The following is a 20676-nucleotide window of genomic DNA, read 5'->3' on the forward strand; positions in this document are numbered from 1 at the left end:
AAAGACGATAAATCATTGGGTCTAAGGTTGGCATATAAAATCCTAGATCACATAACCAGAACTGGGAGTATCTCTATACTTCAAGGTGGACTAATACCTTTCGAACAAGTCATTCACAAAGGTCAATCAGTTCCGTGCTGAGAACAGGAAAGTACTTACATATCTAAAAGTCTCTATGCGGATCTGTCACACACCTAAGCTACATAACTATAATAATAGTAGAAGGTGGTACTGGTATCACATTTTTCATTTTTTTTTTTATAAAAGTTAAACAAAAATTATTAACGATGAGCAAAAGCTCAACTGATATTACACTAGTATCTCAAGTTAGCTATTACATTACAAAGTTCTCAAAGGCTCGCCCAACTGAAGTATACCCTACATTGCAAGCAGTGGTTACAACAGCCAGGAAGCATATTAAAAGTGAGGCGTCTTATCCGGAGAAACATTCTCCTCTTATTCCATGTTTCAACCTCTTCTAACCTGGGTCCAAAGATAGGAGGCCAACACTATAAACTATGCAAGGACAGCATAAGTCTTATGCTCCCATAGTAAAATTAAAGTGGCACTACCAACTAATCATAATAACACAAAAGGATATAGGATCAAGAACTACCAATGAGATCAAAATCTTCAGTATCAAAGCAGGACTCAACTTTTCAGTTTTGTAATAGCATGGATGCATGAGCATAAGATAAAAGTAGGGTCCCAAGCAAGGTTTGAGCAGGCTGGCATTGACATCAAGCCGGTGAGAGCTCAAATTTATAAGTTCATCTTACAAGTATCCACTTGTGTCAGTTGAATCAACCAAAGTCCAAGATGAAACAGTTTTCACTGGGGGCACAGTATCCATCATAAAGTGTGGACTAGTTTCATGAATCAGCAGTACAAACTAACCTATTTGAAGTATATGGAAACTTGAGGAATATCGATATCATTGTCTTCATCATCCTCACAAGCAACTACAACATCAAAATGACGCCTGTATGGAGGCAGCTCAGCCTTCGCAACATCTCTAACCAGATCCACCATCTTTCTATCCATACGTTCTTTGTGCCGTGGAAACATGCTGTTGTAGAGCAAGCAACTTCCAAAAGATATGCTGTAAGCATTTAAGCCTTTGTTTTTAAGCCATTGCAGCAGCTCTCTCAAAGTTGGATTACCCTTCAGAATCCATCTATCCCAGACAGTCCAGCTCATATCCTGATGCTTAATAAGTTTAGGAGGAACTGGCTCTGCCATTGAGAACAAAGGAAGTGCAAGGTTTGCAAATGTATTTCGATAGTCTTCTAGTTTGTGATTTCCGTCAAGAACCTTGTACAGCTCTAGGCAAACAAGACCAGTGGCCATAGCTGTGGAGGTTGCAATTGCCGGGATTATTCTACCTGCAATAAACTTGGCCTTGAGCTTATCAACTTCAGGAATACTATAATTTCTGGCCCTCATATTGGCAAGACCAGCAATCAGGTCCATATGATAGTTGGTATCGTCATCCTGCAAATTGGTGGTAATCAGCAGCGGAAGCTAATAGACCAGAAAAGTTCATACTTCTTTCTGATCCAAAGAGAAACTCAAAGCAAACCAACTGACCCCTGATATAGCCATATTGTATAGTCACAGTACTGCCTATGCTTAATCACTTAATGCTGTCAAGAAGTATGACGAAAGCTTGGATTTGACATAGTTCAGTGTTTAATATGTGATGTATATCTTAATTCAGTCAAGACAAAAATAGATAAACATTGGCTATCCAAGCAAGCTCACATGGTTGTATAACACAGAGGAGCATATTCTTAAAAAATCTACCTCTCCTTCATTCATAATTTCTCTAGGTGATCTTACTTTCAACAAGTATACAAACATCAGACAGTTTGAATGGTTCATTTAATTAGAAATTAAAAAGGGAAAAATATTCTGTCACAACACCCAACTACTGCCCCAACCAGAAAAGAAGTTTCTAAGCATACAAGTATTTAGTGATTTGGCTCAGAACAGTGGATTTGCAAATGTTTCCAGTCACCACCAGTATTGAAAAGAATACCATTCAATGGGTGTATCTAATGATGAACTAGAAAAGATGGGTACACAATCAACTTCATCGTGAAACATATTCAAGGGAAGAAAGATGGACCTTTTCAAACTGAATGGGATTCATCTTGTAACCTGGAGGTAACTTATTCCTGCACGTCTCTAACTTCATGACCAACTCATTGATGACAGCAGCATCATCAATGGACGCTGTCGAAAGACTAGTAGCTTTCTCATCTGTCACAATTTTCACACCTTTCCTTGGCAGGAAGTCTGGAACAATGACTTTGTCAACAGCATCAGCCAACTTCTCTGAAGACTTCACCCAGTCTGGGATGGGGATGCCAAAAGTTTCTGCTCGTAATACAGCTGCTGCCATTAAAAAGTTTAGATGGCTCAAATCTTTGTTGGAGAACTCAAGTGGGCGTGGAAAACGCTTGGGTGCAGACCAAAATGGAGCTCCACTACTAGTAACAGCATCCTCTGGAAATGTATATGTCAACTGCTTGACCCGGTTGGCAAAATAGTCCTCAAACCTGGATTTAGTGAAAAGTACAAAATTAGGAACTTCTGGAAGAAAACATGTTCCGAAATAATAACAATAGAAAGTAGGTATATACTTCAAGCGAGCCCATGTAATGCAGTCCTGGAATGTGTCGCATCTTTCCCTGTCAAGGCATTCAATGATCCGTTCTAAAGTGTCTCTGGCCTGTGCATCACCGGCGTTTTTCATAGATAAAATATACTCACTTGGATTACTTAGGTATGCATTAACCTCAGTTGGCGTCTTCTCAAGCAAGCCTTCAAATTCTGACCTAGCCCATGTCAAGCAGTGGTCGATGTTGTGGGGGAACGAATGCACTGTGCACATAGGTGCCTGTTTTTCAGGTGGGTCCCTTGATGCACCATAGTTTTCAGTTAGGTGAGGAATTACCATCTGAGTATTGCACTTGGCACCCAAGGTTCCTGACTCCAGGAGTGCCTTTTGGAAGTACAAACACCTCTGATCAATGTAAAGCCTGGCATTTACATTATCCAGAGCATTGATGACAACACTCAAATTCTCCCAAAAGGTGTCATCAAAGACATTTTCAGTCTCAGGGCTCGCCCGGTTTTGCAAAGCTTCAACATGAAGACGAGGATTGATTAAAGAGGCAGCTGCAGCAGCAACTGTCGACTTTGCCTGACCTATGTTCCAATCACGGAACAGAAACTGCCTGCTAAGGTTGCTCTTTTCAATAACATCATCATCTGTAATAGTCAGCTTTCCTCCATCGCCACAACAAACTCCCATCAGAGCCAGATTTTTCAGAAATTCACAACCCAGTGCACCAGACCCCACAACAAAAACTTTCGCATCCTCTAGTTTCTTCTGTAGCTTTGACCCAAATACAGAGATTTGAGCATCATAACGAGAATTCAAGGGCCGCAAGTCTTTGGGATCCAAGGGTTCTGATGGAAGAGATTCCACAGAGTCGAAATAAAAGAACTGTCAAACAAAAAATCAAAGAAATTAGTGTTAAGTAATTGACTAGGTTTAACTCAAAAGATGAACAATCACAACTCTATGTTACATAAAATGTGTTGATCAAACCATGGGCCATGACAAAACATCACTTAATTTTCCCAATACTGTGTGTATCATGCTCATCATCCCGAATACCATGAAACTTACAATTTACAACATGTCTTGAATCACACTGATACTGGAAACTAACCTGAAAAAGTGGGTGAAATTTCCCCGAGCAAGCCTTAACAACTTCCTGTCCAACGATACCACCAAACATGGCAGCCATTGGGTTTAAGACAGCCCTAGCACCAAAAGCAAAGTTCCTAAGAAGCTTCTGGTCAATTTCTTCCAGTCTACCATCGGGCAGGCTACTGTTAATGTCAGTAAGAAGAGCTATTAATTTTTGGGCGTCGTCTTCTGATCCAGCAAGAGGGAAGCGCCCCACCTCCACTTTGAACTTATCCAATGCTTGAAATGCCAAATGAAGGAGAGGTGGACGATCAAATTTGGAGAAGTCGCTGAGGAGAAAATCACCAGGGTCCTTAAGTGCCTGCCGCAGTGGCTTGAAGTTCAACACTTTAGGTTCCTTTACTTGTGTGACAATACCACCTCTCTCATACACAGCATAGTTCGTGGTGTCCTCTTCAATGGTAAATGAGTAAGGCCTGGCATTCTTTATTTTTCTGGGCTTCCCATCATTCAGTTCGGTCATCCCTCGCACTTCAGAAAACACAACTAGATCACCATCCTGGAACTCCAGCCTCTCATCATCAACACAAGCCACAAGACCAGGATTGTCATTGCTAATAGAGGCAATAATGCCAGTGTGGGGATCCTCGCCATCAACATCAAAAACTGTAAACTCAGGGCCAAAATCACAGAACACACTACCAAAAAGACCCCGGACTTCAGATTTGATGAAAGCAATTGGAGGTTGATGTTGGTGGCAATAATCATCATATTCAATTGCTTTCTCTAAGCTGATATCAGTAAATACAACAGCCTGGAGAACACATTCAAACAATCAAATCCAATTACACTCTGAGCAAACGCCAAAAGACCAACACAAGAAACGGATATAACTTAAGCGATTTAATGTAAACCAGATATAAAGGCACTGCAGGATAATATGACACGTAAATTAGTGAAAAGGGAACAGTGATGTCAGAAATGTTGTGCAAGCAATTCATTTTGCCCCATGTTTTATCGCATTGCATCTGCAAGTATTCAATTTCTCCTGGACACTGAGGCAATACTGACAACACAAATGTGAAACTGAAGTTGCGCAAGCATCAATGATAATCAGAGGTTGTGGCCAAAAAGAACACCATTATCAAACCAATTACTATACGCCAACTGAACAATTCAGACAAAGAAATGAAATAAGCAAGCTTCAGGAACATAATGATAGTTAATGAGCAAGCAATATAAAATCTGTTACAAAAAGGAGCTGAAATAACATTAAAGAAATTAAGTCTGGACTAAAGACCAAATGGAATTAGTGTACCTGAAAATCAGAAAGCTGCTCTTTAGTCAACTCACTAGTTAAGGTAGCAATGATCACTGAATTGTTGAGTTCCTGCAGTTTCGGGACAGAAGCAAGAGCCCTATTCTTCCCCAAATCTTCTTCCGAAAAAATAAAACTGCTGGATAGATCCCATAACTCCACAGTACCCTCATCATGCAGGGTAACAGATTTAACACCAGCAAGAATAAGGTTCTTTGCTGTGAAGAAACATATGCACCATTATATGATGGCTTCCAACATACAGAAACCAGCATCAAAAATCATCATACATGTCCAATAAATTGCAACCATTTTAAAAATTGTAAAGTAAAACAAGTATGCTTAGAAACCATAATCAAGTGCACCTGCATCTAACATGAAACAATTACATACTCAAGGGAAATCCACAAGGAAAAAAAATATAGTAATCTAAAATACTCCTATATCTTTATTCTTTATGAGACATCAACCAACTATATACTGATCATTCACCTTTTTCCTTTGTATTTTTACCCTACAGGACTTGGTCAAAAGCTGTTCCATAACTTTAGAAGCTGCTACAGCCTACTAAATGGCTAGGAGTTGGTGGTCACAGATTGACTTGTCAATAAATCAGATACTAGGAATTACGCAGTCTTACTCTTTCCAAACTCACATGGAGGACAGCAAGAAGGTAATGACTCATGCACTTCACTATTGGATGCAGTTTAGTACCAGAATTGGCTACACAAAAATAGCTTGATCCAAATTAAGAGAACAGTTTGGTACATGCAATAAATGAAATCATCTAAGATTTAACAAAAATAAGCATATAAAATAAGAACACAAAGTCGCATTCACATGCCAGGGGTATATGTAAGCAAAAAAAGATAGCATTCAAGAAATAAGTACCCGTGTGCTGAATAAAAATGCTATATCCATTTATCCATCACAAGCTTGCACCCATATTTCAATACACATATAAAAACAAAAGAAAAGAAAATTTATCTGAGCTTGGCTTAAGATATTAACATATAAACTCAGAGATATACCGATAATTTCTCGCAAGAACTGAACATCAATTAAAAACCATACATACACTAAGTGTAGCACATCTATAGTACATATGCATCACAAACACCAATCCAATTCATAACATACATACATTACAAATATAAATGAGAAGCTGCAAACAATATACATGCATACATGTGCAGATGTACAGCTCGATTGATCCTAAGCATACATCTATTCCGAAAACACCACACTAAGAAAAGTCTCGGACATAATATATACATGTATGCAATTATTTGTCACAATCATCTATCTGTTTCGATATAAGTAAATAGATCGATTTAAAATTTGAAACTAATATATAGAGACACGAGCCGGAGATAAATACACATATATATACACTCAAAATTCGTTACCTATTTCAGCACCGAGGCCTTGCATGCCGGAAATGAGAATATTAGAAGCAAACAGTCGGCGCATAGTCTCGCGTCCGTACACGGCGAGCTGACGGCTGTGCAGATCCTCGTCGATCTCCGGCGGCTGACTATCACCGATAGGCGCCTTGCCGTTACTGCCGTTGACACTCCCTCCTCCTGCCATATTAACCGTGGATGAGGCGGCGACTGACGTTGCGGCAGCGGATGCGAAATTAGCGCAGTGCTTCTTGGTCAACTCGGAACCAACAACTCCTAGCTCCGCTCCAGCTGTGGTTCTCTTCACAGGAAGCATAAAGTCCAGTGAACTGTTTGAATTCACCATAATTTTGACTCAACGATTAAAACAAATCAAGCTCAAAAATAGATACTAAAACAAAAGGGGAAGGGGAAGAGGGAAAATGTGTTCAGAGGAAAGAAGAAAATAGGAAGGGAGAGAAGATAAAAGAGGGGGGGGGGAGAGAGAGAGAGAGAGAGAGCATACCCAAAAAGGAAGTGATGTTTTGCGTGTGGAGCGATGATTAGGGTTTGAGGGGGTTCGGGGAGGGAAATGGATGTGGAGGTGAAATTTTTGAGGCGTGGAGGAAAGGGATGGTATAAATGTGGGGATTTTGGTTTGGGAGAAGGTGTATAAATCAGGCTCGGGCTTTGGGGTTGTCTAATCTGGGGGTGGGATGGGTATTGGCAAAGCGTGGGATGTAAGGCGTTGTCTGGCGGTGGCGAAGCAAAAGAAGTAAAAACGAATTTTGCGTCGACAGCAGGATTCGAACCTGCGCAGGCAAAGCCCAACAGATTTCGAGTCTGTCTCCTTAACCACTCGGACATATCGACGCTGGTGGAAACACCCGAACATCATGTAATGGTAGATATAGAGAAGCAAAGTAAAATTAACGACAGATAGGAAATGCGTCGACAGCAGGATTTGAACCTGCGCGGGCAAAGCCCAACAGATTTCGAGTCTGTCTCCTTAACCACTCGGACATATCGACGCTTGTTAAATACAAGTAGCATGATGCATCAGCAAGACTCGAACGCGTGGGCAAAGCCCAAGGCTGTCTTTGGATTTATGTTTTCGTGTTTTTCGAGATAAAATAAAACACACATAATATTTTATTTTTGTGTTTTTACACCTTATTTGTTGTTTTTCTGTTTTTCAACTTTTTATATATAATATATATATAAAATAGACATGATTTGACAATAAACAGTAATTTTTGTCTCCAAAAAATACAACATTAAACATAAATATATACATATTTATATATAAAAATATATGATTTGATAATGAACAGTGATTTTTGTCTCTCAAATCCCAACATCACATTACACCATTTATTTTAAAATATTTTAAATTACACCAAAACACAAATCCAAACATATCATCTATTTTCAACACACACTTACTTATCTCTATTTTCTCTCTCTATCTTCAAAATACAAAACAAAACACTTAAAACACAAATTCAAACACAAGGCAACTGATTTCGAGTTTGTCCCCTTAACCACTCGGACACATCGACACAGGCAATAGCCTTAGTCGTGTTTATATACAATCTACTTGGATTTAAAGAAAAGAATTTAGTTACTTCATTTAAGAATAATTTAAAATTCATTAATATTGAATTATAAAATTAAAAAAAATAGAAGTAATCAAACAAATTCAAATTATTTGTTATTAAGGATTACAACCTTATAAATTAAAAAATCCTTTCACCTTAAATATAACCTAAAAGTATTTGAATTATTTTTATATTGTTTCTAGTTACTAAATCTCAAAGAAATAATTATTCACTCATTGCCTAAAAACACAAAATAATCACTCATTGCTTGATTAAAATGTATGTATATGCATGCATATGTTTATGCATGTTGTCTATGAAATTGTGTTACCGTTCAAAATCAAAAGATGTTGGTGCTATATTTAAATTGATGGGAGAAATAGTATTTTTAATTTCATAAGTTAGGTGTATGTTATTCTTTATCCTGTTTATTATAAAATTAGTATTTTTAGTGACATAACTTATAAAAATTAATGTTTTTTGTCCTTATACACTTTTTATTTATAATTTAACAATGTAGGTTACATGCCTAGCACGTTGCCATTAAGTATTTTTTGTTGATGGAAAAATGGGCCCTTATAAGTGATTCATTTGGTCTACTTGATACTTGTGCAAGACATGGTTTTCGATGTTGCTTCTACTTGACTTCAACTTATAAGCATATGGGAAGATTTGATTCAATTTTTGTGAGAGAAGAGTAAGTTGCTATGTTTTTTGCCTTAATTTTCTTCAAGATTTATTTTCCCCCCTCAAATATAATTATATTTTTTTCTCCATAAATGGTCTCAAACTGGAAACAAATCAAGTTTCTCTTGGCCAAAAATACTTAACAATCTCATGTTAGGCACGTGCACTAGACTACTAAATTGTAGACAAAAAAGTGAACGAGGATCAAAAGTACCAATTTTTATAAATTATGGGGCTAAAACTATTAATCCCGTAACGAGTGAGACCAAAAGTAAAACAGGGCTAACTTGTGAGATAAAAAATGTTATTTCCCGGAATTGATATATTTCAATTTATGAGAAGAATTTTGAACAATTATTTCAAAAAACTATCTATTAAAAGAATTTGAGATAGATTAATATTCAATAAAATACAGTTCAAAGTAAAACTGAAGGGTTTAAAATCATTAGACGACAAAATAATCCAAATTAATTTAAAACTTTGTTATTAAAAATTAAAAATCCATAATTTTAAAATTTTCTTTTTTTTATAATTTTAAAAATTTCAATCTAAATGCAACTTAAAAGAATCAAATCCCTCATTTTAATTTATTTACAGGCATTGATTACATCAGGTGGCAATCATATTAAATTTGAGCCACTCTTCTTGATTTTATTTATGAGCATTAATTATGCAATATCGTATTTTACAAAAGTGAAAAATATATGATCTCCTATTAAAATTCATGCCAAATATTTTGTGAATTTAAAAAACTGATAATTAGAGAGATTTCAATTTACAAGGATATTTCAAGAGAAGATTTTGGGGTGATAGTAATATTTGACATTTATTGTTACAACTTTCATATTACCCTTCATAAGTTCCAATATACATTAATTCCTATCTAATTAGATAAGTCAATTAATTTAGGTAGGTGGGAAAATATTATAAGTTAAGATATTTCGTTTATAGTTTCTAAATTATTTTTATAGTATTTTTAACGTGTAATTATTTAGCCAGTTATAATTTTTTTATATGTACGGATTTTAAGTTATTGTATACAAAATCTAATTAACTGAACAGCTATTTTATTAAATTTCCCGATGTTTGAATGAACTTATAAACTCTTTAAAATAACTTATAAAATATTTTCGAGTATTTGATATTTTTTAAGAAATGTGTTTATAAATAAAATAGAAAAAATGATCTAACAGCTTATAATTTAAATAAAATAGTAAGGAGTTCCCAACATATTTTAAAATTTTTAAAAGATTAGTTCAAAGTTTTTCAAATTATTTATAAATATTTCAGTAATAACATATTATCAGTGCCATGATAATTTATTGGATATCGTGAAAAGGAAAATCAATATGAAGGTGCAGGCCCATTTATATAATTTCGCTCAGGCCCAATCTGGAGAACTTGGGCCATACAGCACGAGATGTTTAAGCCCTAATAAGTTTGTACCTAAATACCGAAACTACCCTTTCTCTTAAACCTTCAGGCATATAACCCGCTACTAGGGTTTACTTTTCCTCCACTTCAGTAGACGAGCGAGAAAGAAAGGGAGGGAGAGAGAGAGAGGCCGCCGCGGTTCTCACATCTTCCAGCAAAATGGTCAGTTAACGTTTGAATTATTTTCTTCTTGATATATGTATGTGACTGATGTTAGAACATTTGTTTATTTTGTTGAAATAAAATTAAGGAATTGGTCGGTTGTTCCCGTTTATTCAGTAGTTGATTTCCCGGGTTTTGTAGATTGATTTTGCCTCCGCAGGGTTACGAACCCAGTTACTCGTGGTTGCCTGTGTGTTTTCGCGGTTTATAATGAGTTTGCTTTACTCGTTCGTTTGTGTATATGTCTATACGTATTCGTCTCTCGTTGCAACTTGTTTATGATTCATATAATCGAATGAAAACACAGTTTGATATTAATTTATTATAGCTGATTAATTTCTCTACGACCCGTTTCTTCCGAATCATTGAAATTTACATGAAAAATTACAGAGCCAGCATCCATGTTTTTGTCTCAACTAAAATAAGCAGACAATCCGCGATCCTTATTGCTGATAAATTAGACATGCAGTCTGTCCAGCCCGATTTAGTGGAGGGGCTTGCTGTTTGTTTACCTCCATTAGTTAGTGAGGATTGAATGCAGCTATTGATGGGGATTAGATGGGTTCCAGCTTCTGTTAAACTCCAACAGGAAACCTTCAGAAATGACATTTTGATTCCTCTTCTGATAGCAATTTTGCCATCAGACTTAATTCATATACGACTCAGAACATGTGCTAGAACCTCCTGCTCAGCGAATATGCTTATATGATCCACAAGAAGGGTAATTATGGTTAAATCAATTAACGATCACAAGTAAATTAAGGAATGTCGTAAATTATGTTTATGAATAGATTATATATGTGAAGCTTCAAAGAAATGGTTTTGGTTTCTTCTATTTCACTGGAAGAGTTATCTTCCTTGTCATATTGTTTTCAGAACTACTGATGGATTTTGGGTTCTATGTGATTTCTATTGTGCTTTTATTTTACAAACTATGAGATTTCTCTCCACCTTTTATCATGGAAAATGTGATGATTGATATTTCTATGTACTTATACAACAATGCAAATTGAAGATGAGCTGTAGAATGGCTTTATTAACTCATCTTCGAATGAGATTAAAATTATCTATTTCTAATTATGCTCTTAAGGAGACAGAACTTTGCTATAAATGCTTTCATTCTATGTTTTTTTTTGGCAAGTGATATAATTACATGTGTAATTAAAGAACATTGAAGATTTTCTAACTTTGACATTGTAGCTTATTTTCCCCATTTTTTTTTTTTATTAATGGTGCTTCTCTGTCTTTCTGCTTTGATGAATACAGGCAAGAGGATTGAAAAAACATTTGAAGCGGCTCAATGCTCCAAAACATTGGATGCTCGATAAGCTGGGTGGTGCTTTTGTAAGTCAATTGTCATAATTTGCTTTCTATTGTGTTATAATATTTATTCATTTCTACTTCTGTTTGTGGTCTCTTGTATTTGTGTCAGCTGTGCACCATGATGGTCTCTTTTCTGCTAAAATGTGTGTTGCAATTTTTATTTAATGTTCTGTAAAACTTATCTGTATGCAGGCCCCCAAGCCATCATCTGGTCCCCACAAATCCAGGGAGTGCTTGCCCTTAATTCTTATTCTGCGAAATAGGCTAAAATATGCTCTAACTTACCGTGAAGTCATTGCTATTCTGATGCAACGCCATGTCCTTGTTGATGGGAAAGTCAGGACAGATAAGACATATCCTGCTGGTTTTATGGGTATGCACTATTCGCTCTACTTTGATTCAGTTTGGAGATGAATTCTTCTGGAGTGGATCCTATATAAGTAAATTATGATGCTTGTAGTGAGATTTGTTAGAAATCTACATTCCACATTTTTGTTCTGTTTTGTTTGCTTTGCTAGCACACAAAGTTTCCCTTTTACCTTTGAGAGTGATAGGTTTTGGCTGTTCTGGTACTTTGAACAGTTTGCTTTTTCTAGATATGTTGTTTAGCTGAAAAATGCTGTTTTACTCCCATTTCCTAGATGTTGTCTCTATTCCAAAGACCAACGAGAACTTCCGTCTTCTGTATGATACCAAGGGCCGGTTCCGGCTGCACTCTATCAGGGACGAGGAGGCCAAGGTCTGTGTTTCTTTACGTTCTTCCGGTGTTAGTGTTTTGTTTATCTTTCTCTGTTGATGTCTGAATTTATTAATACTTGGTATTTACATGCTAGGCAGCACACAATTTCTTGGACTAATTTTTTTGGAAAGCTAAAACCCTTTTCTCCAATCATGTTCTGATTCATCTCTCTCTTCTCAGTCTGTGAAATTGATAACTTAAATTATTGGTACTATTTTAGTGTTTATAATCTACTGCTGTTTTAAATCCAAGTTCTTCCAACCTGGCAGTGCTCAGTTATGCTACTTTGTGATGTCACTAGAAAAACTTAACTCCCTTTATTATTGGTCTGCAGTTTAAGCTCTGCAAAGTCCGCTCAGTTCAGTTTGGGAAGAAGGGTATTCCTTACCTTAATACATATGATGGAAGGACAATCCGCTATCCTGACCCACTAATCAAAGCAAATGACACCATCAAACTTGACTTAGAGAGCAACAAGATAGTTGATTTCATTAAGTTTGATGTAGGAAATGTTGTTATGGTGACTGGTGGTAGGAACAGGGGACGTGTAGGAGTAATCAAGAACCGTGAGAAGCATAAGGGAAGCTTCGAGACCATCCACATTCAGGATGCTACTGGACATGAGTTTGCTACTCGATTGGGCAATGTTTTCACAATTGGGAAGGGTACGAAACCCTGGGTGTCTCTTCCAAAGGGCAAAGGTATTAAGTTGTCTATTATTGAGGAGGCCAGGAAGAGGCTTGCTGCCCAATCTGCCACTGCTTAGGATTATATTCCTTCCGGATGGTTAAAGTAGTGTTTAACTCCTCATCAGTTTTAAGTGTTGCATTTTCAGTCCTGTTGAGCTACTTGAATCATTTTGTTATGGGATCTTTTGCTGTTATAGGATTTTCTTGGAGAACTTGTTACCATATGAAGTTTTGACATTATCTAGTTTTTGGCACCCTTAATTTTGTTTCACCCTTTGGGTAGTTTGATTCTGGATATTTGGTGCAGATTTGTTAAGTTCATCTTCAACATAAAAGTAAATGTGTTAAAGCATGTAATTGGAGTTGTATTATTAACTTATAGTAGGTATGTTAACTCGAGTAATTGAATTTGATGGCAAGATGGCGGTAATTGCTGAATGTTGCGCAGCTGCCTGGTGGAATAAGCTTTGGCAGTTTTTTTGAATACTTTAACCCAGGTTGGGAAGTGCAGATTTTGGTTTGAATATGCTTTTCGTCTTACGACCAAAGGTTTGTTAACAATGGTTTTAGTTGAATGGGAATAGCTAACATTGGTACCATAATTGTAATATCCATTGAACTTCAAACGCTAACTGGAGCCAGAAAGCAATCTCTCCCCGCTAAGATGCCACTAAGTTTAGCAAATCAAATTATTCTCTAACTGTTGAATAGCTCACAAAATCAACCAACACAAAAACAAAACACCAGTTTGTTCACATTCTTTTCCTTCCTTCTGGTTCATGAGTAATAGGCGTGACAAGCGAAACCCTGGCAGTATCTGGCTCAAAACGTCTGTTTTTTCTTCTGCTCATGTTTGTTCAAATTGCTTGCCTCCAACAAAATCCAGTATTTAATACGTATATGATTCTAGTTTCATTTATCACGAGAATACCTCTGGTTAAATTGCATTATTCCACTTAAATCCCTTGCATAATTGCCTATCAAGTATGAACTGATGGATTCCGAGCTGATCATTTTGATCTCACATATTAATATCTTTTGAATTTGCTAACAGAGATGTATTAAATGGCTTGGTCCGCATGATTTAACATAGCTTTCCTTGGCAGTTGAGCCAAATTTTGCTCGTGAACGGCAGTATCGTTTTTGGTATTGATATTACGATTCAGAGAAGGAAGGTTGCTTGTTTTCTGGTAGAGCTAAATATATCTTATCATAAGAAAGATGTGAGAAACTTTCATATCACCTCTTGACAATACACAGGACAAGCAAAGGTAAGTAGACTAGCTGCTAAAGATTGTCCGAGACACTCCAGTCGTATGGGTCAAATCCAGCCTAACACACTAAATGGCACACCCTTATTCTAATCTAGCAAGAAATAATACCAATCCCCTTCACATTGCACCGTCTCCTTGGTGGAGGAGCATCTGATCAAAGTGCCAAACTCCTGCATGTGCACAAACAAATATGAGTTAAGTTATCATAGAGAAATTTTAGTCAGAATAGAGCAAGTGGGAAAGGAAACGACAATCGGATGTTAACTGTGGAAGAGCTTATCATACCGTGTCCCTTTCCCACCCTCCTCAATTGAGCAACGTATTCTGAAATCTTCTTAATGGCTTCAACCTGGAAATTTTGAGAGAGTAAAGTGATTTATAAGCTCAGGAGTTGAAATTATCATCTTCCTGATCAAGTCAGGGGTGCTTTTCACTCTGTTTCCTATGTACTTGTCTCTGAGCATACACTTACTCAGAAATAAGAAAAAGACTTGCTGCCCGGCTTATGTTCAATAGAAAACCAATTGATTGTTCTTCTACGTCTCATCAATACCTTTTGTTTCCATAATTTCAAGAAACTTATTTTTTCATCAATACTTGAAATGAGAGAAAGTTTGTATCTATCCACTTTGAGTTTACCTGCTCTTCCAAGAATTCGCTCTCCACGAAATCTGCTAGTTGAGGATCATTGTTTTTGTCAGCAATCTGTTAAATCAACACAGAGAGAAATGTGTAATCAGGGTACAATTCCGGTGCATTTGGAGGATTTGCAGAAGTATGCCTAGAACGGATGCTGAAGCGAAGCTTTCAAGAATAGCAGAAAGACACGGCAAAAAATGTCTTACACTGTGGAGTTTCAGAAGCTTTTCGTTGGTTAACTTCTCCAAGCACAATGCTAGTTCCATCGCTAAATGAAGAGTTTTGAAATAATCAGCGTTATCAAGCATGTGATCAAACAAAGACACAAAAAAAATCATGAGTCGAGGAAACGGAGAGCGAACTTACCGTACAGTGCATCTCCCTTCTCAGCATCATCAAGCTCTGCAGGAGGCCTCTCTATGCTCAGTAATTTCACTCTCCCTCCCCGCTTATTCTATTATTTGTCAAATTGCAAAGTAAAACATGTTATATTTTCATCAAAACAAACATAAACAGGACAACTTCTTTTTCTGCTTAAAGATGATATTTGGAAATTGCCTGATATTCCATTAGTTTCTCTGCGTGTTCCCTTTCTTCTTGGCTGCCCTCCTTGAAAAATCTGACCATGCACCACCAAACACAGGTTTAAGAAGCCAGGAAGGAAAAAGTAAAGACTAAAGACAACGAAAGAATTGAGTCAATCATACTGACTTAGCAATGCCTTTCAGAGCAACATTATCCCTGTCGAAGTAAGCATACAGGGCATGGTAGACGTAGGATACACAGTACTCCACACTGTAACAAAAGGGAAAATCAATATGTCATTAGTGTTATAATTGCAAAAAAAAACCAGTATGATTATAATGTCTTGAAACCTGATACATATGTTACAATAAGAGGATTAGTTTGCTAAAGAAACCACATCAACACTATCTCTGAACTTATAGATCCAACACTTTGAACTTTATGACAAGCCTTTGAATAACAGCTAGCATCACATTTTTCATCAAATGCATGTAAGAAAGAGAGGAAAACAAGAGAAAGTGGTCAAGAAACTGACTTGATCTGCTCATTTATTGCCGCCTCGCACTCTTCAGAAAAGCCCTGCCTCGCAAGTGAAACCTCGGGAGCTGTGGGGACCATGAGCTCATTCTTCTTAACCTCTTCAAATGGCTGAAACAGCACCCCGGTTAGCGGCAACCCCACAGTCTCATTGGACGCGCCAGCCGCAAGTCCATTATCACGCTTCTTGGCCAAAACAAGACCCGAGAAAGATGAAGAGGAAGAAGAAACAGACAATGAAATCAATTTAGGAGAAAATGAAGTTGAAAAGGGAGGAGAAGTGGATGAATTTGTTAAGGGTCCAAGAGCAGCAGAACCCTGAAGGGAAGGCAGAGATACTGCTGAAATTGCCTCAAGAAACATTTTTTCTTCAACAAATGATCAAAAGGGCTTGCAGCAGAAATCAGAAAGAAACCAGATTTTAATGAAGAAAGGAAGAAGAGTTTGAAATGTGGTGGTGTGTAGTTCATGAATGTTGGGTGGTTGGATTATATAGAGTGACCAACCGAGATACGGCTACTAGTAGGCCAGTGAAAATGTGACACGTAGAGAGCGGAAATGGGTCCACATGGACAGAGGCGTGTGGCAAGCTCGTGCCCTGATCCCAAATCTTGTGGTATCTAAGGAAATATCCAAAAATAGTCATCATCAACTTTCAAAAGGTATCTTGGCTTCTTTTGATCTGTTCACACTACGTGGAGCTCTTTTTTCCATTAATGATAATTTCCTGGAAATTTTTGCAGTGGCAAGCGTAGCATTGTGCATATGTTAAGGTTGAAATATGTACCAACATTGAATGTGTGTATGTGTGTTGGGTGTGTGACCGCCTGATATTCACTTGGTCGCTTATTGTTCGAATTGACTTTTTTATTATAAATTATGTTATATTTTTTATTTTATTTAATATATATATATATGTGTGTGTGATGGGTACATGTACAAAGATGTTATTTTATTGGAGGAATGATTTTATATATGTTGATTGAAATTAAAAGATAATGAATTGCAAAAGTGTGGGTTGGGCATGGCAGCCTAAACCTGTTACTGAATCAAGTATTGTGCGGATAGCGATGGGTAAAGGAAAGCAGTGACGGTCGGAGCGGAGGGTTAATTATTCGAAGAATGCTATTTGCATGTGCCGGCACCTGCAGTCTGCTTGCTCTGTGTGTGAAGCAGTTGCCGAAAGCTTTTTGCAACTGAGGAAATTGAATGCTGGGTCTCTTGACATAGAGAAACAAGAAGCACCAGTGGTCTAGTGGTAGAATAGTACCCTGCCACGGTACAGACCCGGGTTCGATTCCCGGCTGGTGCAATCATCGTGGATTTATTTTTGGGCCTTATTGTAAGAATTGGGCCTATCTGCACATTAACTGAGCCTACCAATTTAGAAGGGCCGAGGCCCAACAAGAAGTTTACAGTAGTAGGTAGTGTTTCCCACTCCCCAGTTTCCAAGACAGAGTTCTCCCATATCAGACTATTATCACTCCTGGAACAGGAAGACAACTCAGCTGCTTACTCATCATCAAATCCTCCAATTCATTGTTATTTTCTGATCTCATAGTTACTGCTGCTACGGAATGGCATCACATGTAAGCATTGTATTGTATTCATGAGGTACAACTGTTGCCAACCATCCATTTATACTAACCATCATCTTCTTGTTCATCTCAAAACACACCCCCTCTGCTCATCTTCATTTCTCCACTCTGATTGATGCGCAAGTTGAGAGACATGATCCATCACACAATACATTCAAAATATTCTGCAAATTGATTTGAATGAGATTGAGGGCAGCTACCCTAATCTTATCCTGCGCCTCACATCTCAATTTGATGCTCGCCCATTGAATTTGAACCATCCGATTGGGGGAAAAAAAACAAGGGAATTTGATTGGAAGCGGTAGAGGAATTTGGCTTTTTTAGGTAGCTGCTGCTGCTGGAAAAAAGAAAGGTTTCTTTTATGGGAAGGGGAAGGAGAAGGGGACTGTCTCTGTCTCTGTTTCTGTCTCTGTCTCTGTCTCAGTCTCAGTCTCATCCTATTGTCTCATCCTATTCCTACCCCACAACAAATGGTTAAGCTTTTATGAGTTTGATTGTGATTGATCAGTTGCCACTCTTTCCAACTTTGATTCCATAACAATGTAATGAAATTGTTCCCAGTATCTTCTACACTTTTCCTCATAACAAACCACTTTTCAACATTGGTGAACCTATCTATCACCCCCAACCCAAAACCAAAAATATCACGTGCTCAAATAATTCAGACACAAGGTTTCGAATCTTGAATAAATATGTGTGTATGAGTGGAATAAAAAAATAAAAAAGAAAGAACCTAAAACCTCCATCACTTCCTATTGTTTTACCATATCATATTCACAAATCACTTCCTACAAGTTTTAATAGCTCCAAAATATTCTATTTTCTTAATTAGACTTCTTTTCAAAATAAAATTGTGAGGTTCATAAAAAATTATATATAATACTTTATACAACATATATGGATCGATTCACCTCAATGATTTTCTTTATAGTATCATTTTGAAATGGTAAGGAAGAAAATAAATAAATAAATAATAATTGTAGATGCGGTAGAAATTAATTTGAAGTCTGATAGGCACGATTCTGTTGACTTATTATCATCTTAAAAAAAAATCGTACATGAATTCATTCATATATATATATATATTTAATAAAAAGTCGCATAAATCACATTTGTTGATTATAAGAAAACATTGGGCTACGTAGAATTTGAAATTTTGACCAACCGCAGTGTCTTATAATATTTCAAATTGATGTTAAAGAATTAAAAACAAAATTGGAATGGTGTGGTGTATTAAATATTTTATTTAAGTTGATAATATATTATATGGTATGAATTACATATACAAAATATTAATAGGAAAATAGAAATAGTGATTGAAAGGGTTGTTTTGGTAACTTGAGGTGCGCAACTTGATCCCATTTTTATTGCCCTCACATGAATTTTCAGTGTTCACACAAACCTCTCTTCTCTCCTTTGAAATTTCAACTACTTTTCTCTCTCTCTCTCTCTCTCTCTGTCTCAGCCCATCCTTCGCTGCTAATTAAGCCGCCCCTTTCTCTCTCCAGCAGCCAATATATATTCCAATTTACAACATACAACACACAGAAGCATAGCATAGAGCACACGCCATCCCCCATAATCATCAACATCCACAAATCAGAGTAACAAACAAACAGGTACAACCGCCCTCCATGAAAATGCCTTCCTCTCATCCAAATTCCTCCCTTCTACTACAGCGAATCAACCAAACACCTTCCACCACCGCCGTCACGGCGTGTAAACAGGCATACCGTCATCCCACCGCCGCCCACGTCCCCGACCACGTAGCACGTTACCACACCCACGCCGTGGGCCCCAACCAGTGCTGCTCCGCTGTTACCAAACACATCTCCGCCCCCGTCTCCACTGTATGGTCAGTCGTTCGCCGCTTCGACAACCCACAAGCCTACAAACACTTCGTCAAGAGCTGCCACGTGGTCCTCGGGAACGGCGATGTCGGCACCCTTAGAGAAGTCCGCGTCATCTCCGGGCTGCCCGCTGCCAGCAGCACGGAACGCCTGGAGATCCTGGACGATGAGCGGCACGTCATCAGCTTCAGTGTTGTCGGAGGAGACCACCGATTAGCCAACTACAGATCCGTCACCACCCTGCACGCGGCTGTCAACGGCGGGACGGTGGTGGTGGAGTCGTACGTTGTTGACGTGCCACAAGGTAACACTAAGGAAGAGACATGTGTTTTTGTGGACACCATTGTAAAATGTAATCTTGAGTCTTTAGGGCAGATCGCAGAGAATTTAGGCAGACGAAACCCTTCTTCTCCATAAGAAAAGAAAGAATGATGATAGGCATGCAGTGCAGAGAAAATTACAACTCCATATCAGAGAAATCTAGCTAGGACTGATAAAATTGTTTGTCTGCGATGACATGATCTGAATCGTCGGCCAGAAATGTTTTATCTTTTATTTATAAATATTTGTGGAAGAAGGCAGGTACATGCAAGTTTTTGTGTTGTTAGTGAATTGTCATGGTTTGGCGAAAGGAATCTCCCGGCCGGAATGGGGATGATGAGGTGGTGCAATCCCATTCCAGCTAATAATTAAGCTTAAAATGCATTAAGATGGATGGATGTGGGCATCATCCTAATTAATTCTTAATTTGTTTAAGCAATAGCAGTGCAATGAGGTAGGTAGGGTTTTTGCTAATAATTCATTGGTAGAAGAAGAAGAAGAATAAAAATGTTAATGATCCAAATTAGTATATAGAAATTCCCAATAATGCATCCTTTAATTCATCAGAAAATAATAATTATAAAAAAAGGAATCAAACAGATAGGCGTGCAAGTTGGCAAGTAGTACGTAGTACGTTACACATTGCAACTTGCAACTAATTGTTTTCCCTCTTGAAATCAATATGTGCAAGTTGTGTGTTGTGGTTTGCCCCAAAATCAAATAAACCAAATTCAACTTGGATTAATATATATATAAATGAGGTGCAAGTTGCAGTGCAAGTGGAGGATGGGATGGGATCAAACGGCTTTTAATTATTAATTATACTAGTGTGTGTTCCGTGTTATGCATTAAATTAATTAATAATTA

The 20676-nt window shown here is 37.5% G+C and overlaps 4 protein-coding genes and 3 non-coding genes across 9 annotated transcripts; 3 read left to right on the plus strand and 4 right to left on the minus strand.

The window, feature by feature from the left end:
• Positions 1-734: 734 nt before the first annotated feature.
• LOC105174605 (ubiquitin-activating enzyme E1 1) lies at positions 735-7116 on the minus strand. 3 transcript variants are annotated; one of them, XM_011096760.3, is made up of 7 exons: positions 6957-7116; positions 6455-6742; positions 5046-5263; positions 3747-4541; positions 2649-3517; positions 2132-2564; positions 735-1494 (listed from the first exon to the last, which is right to left on the minus strand). In XM_011096760.3, the coding sequence occupies exons 2-7, from the start codon at positions 6636-6638 to the stop codon at positions 898-900; spliced, it is 3096 nt and encodes a 1031-aa protein (XP_011095062.1). In that variant the 5' UTR covers positions 6639-6742; positions 6957-7116; the 3' UTR covers positions 735-897. The 3 variants fall into 3 exon arrangements, with proteins under 3 accessions (XP_011095062.1, XP_088731503.1, XP_088731502.1); XM_088875377.1 differs by lacking the exon at positions 6957-7116 and having other exon boundaries at positions 6455-6812; XM_088875376.1 differs by lacking the exon at positions 6957-7116 and having other exon boundaries at positions 2132-3517; positions 6455-6812.
• A 105-nt stretch (positions 7117-7221) lies between these two features.
• TRNAS-CGA (transfer RNA serine (anticodon CGA)) lies at positions 7222-7303 on the minus strand. Its single transcript has one exon. It is a non-coding gene; the product is annotated as a tRNA-Ser (tRNA).
• A 76-nt stretch (positions 7304-7379) lies between these two features.
• Positions 7380-7461, minus strand: TRNAS-CGA (transfer RNA serine (anticodon CGA)). Its single transcript has one exon. It is a non-coding gene; the product is annotated as a tRNA-Ser (tRNA).
• Positions 7462-10196: 2735 nt separating this feature from the next.
• Positions 10197-13336, plus strand: LOC105174606 (small ribosomal subunit protein eS4). The gene is made up of 5 exons (XM_011096762.3): positions 10197-10314; positions 11581-11658; positions 11830-12010; positions 12279-12376; positions 12711-13336. The coding sequence occupies exons 1-5, from the start codon at positions 10312-10314 to the stop codon at positions 13140-13142; spliced, it is 792 nt and encodes a 263-aa protein (XP_011095064.1). The 5' UTR covers positions 10197-10311; the 3' UTR covers positions 13143-13336.
• A 936-nt stretch (positions 13337-14272) lies between these two features.
• LOC105174607 (ferritin-3, chloroplastic) lies at positions 14273-16514 on the minus strand. Its single transcript, XM_011096763.3, has 8 exons — positions 16039-16514; positions 15690-15773; positions 15537-15597; positions 15345-15432; positions 15185-15246; positions 14979-15044; positions 14625-14688; positions 14273-14509 (listed from the first exon to the last, which is right to left on the minus strand). Exons 1-8 carry the CDS (start codon positions 16401-16403, stop codon positions 14457-14459), a joined length of 843 nt encoding a protein of 280 aa, XP_011095065.1. The 5' UTR covers positions 16404-16514; the 3' UTR covers positions 14273-14456.
• A 767-nt stretch (positions 16515-17281) lies between these two features.
• On the plus strand, positions 17282-17352 carry TRNAG-GCC (transfer RNA glycine (anticodon GCC)). The gene has a single exon. It is a non-coding gene; the product is annotated as a tRNA-Gly (tRNA).
• A 1682-nt stretch (positions 17353-19034) lies between these two features.
• LOC105174608 (abscisic acid receptor PYL4) lies at positions 19035-20080 on the plus strand. Its single transcript, XM_011096764.3, has one exon. The coding sequence runs from the start codon at positions 19273-19275 to the stop codon at positions 19903-19905; it is 633 nt and encodes a 210-aa protein (XP_011095066.2). The 5' UTR covers positions 19035-19272; the 3' UTR covers positions 19906-20080.
• The last annotated feature ends 596 nt before the right edge of the window (positions 20081-20676 follow it).

The sequence above is a fragment of the Sesamum indicum genome, linkage group LG11, assembly GCF_026168435.1.
Source record: "Sesamum indicum cultivar Baizhima isolate 11 linkage group LG11, ASM2616843v1, whole genome shotgun sequence".
NCBI classification, from domain to species: domain Eukaryota; kingdom Viridiplantae; phylum Streptophyta; class Magnoliopsida; order Lamiales; family Pedaliaceae; genus Sesamum; species Sesamum indicum.

Bases quoted from the DNA above. Each gene is read 5' to 3' on its own strand.
- LOC105174605 (XM_088875376.1), bottom strand. From the start codon at position 6,797: ATGGTGAATTCAAACAGTTCACTGGACTTTATGCTTCCTGTGAAGAGA. The intron at 4,542-5,045 runs GTACACTAATTC...TGTGTTCTCCAG, and splicing joins AGCAGCTTTCTGATTTTCAG to GCTGTTGTATTTACTGATAT. The intron at 3,518-3,746 runs GTTAGTTTCCAG...TTTGTTTGACAG, and splicing joins AATTTCACCCACTTTTTCAG to TTCTTTTATTTCGACTCTGT.
- LOC105174606 (XM_011096762.3), top strand. The intron at 11,659-11,829 runs GTAAGTCAATTG...ATCTGTATGCAG, and splicing joins ATAAGCTGGGTGGTGCTTTT to GCCCCCAAGCCATCATCTGG. The intron at 12,377-12,710 runs GTCTGTGTTTCT...ATTGGTCTGCAG, and splicing joins TCAGGGACGAGGAGGCCAAG to TTTAAGCTCTGCAAAGTCCG.
- LOC105174607 (XM_011096763.3), bottom strand. From the start codon at position 16,403: ATGTTTCTTGAGGCAATTTCAGCAGTATCTCTGCCTTCCCTTCAGGGT. The intron at 15,433-15,536 runs GCAATTTCCAAA...GACAAATAATAG, and splicing joins AGAAACTAATGGAATATCAG to AATAAGCGGGGAGGGAGAGT. The intron at 15,045-15,184 runs GTAAGACATTTT...TTGATTTAACAG, and splicing joins AGCTTCTGAAACTCCACAGT to ATTGCTGACAAAAACAATGA.
- LOC105174608 (XM_011096764.3), top strand. From the start codon at position 19,273: ATGAAAATGCCTTCCTCTCATCCAAATTCCTCCCTTCTACTACAGCGA.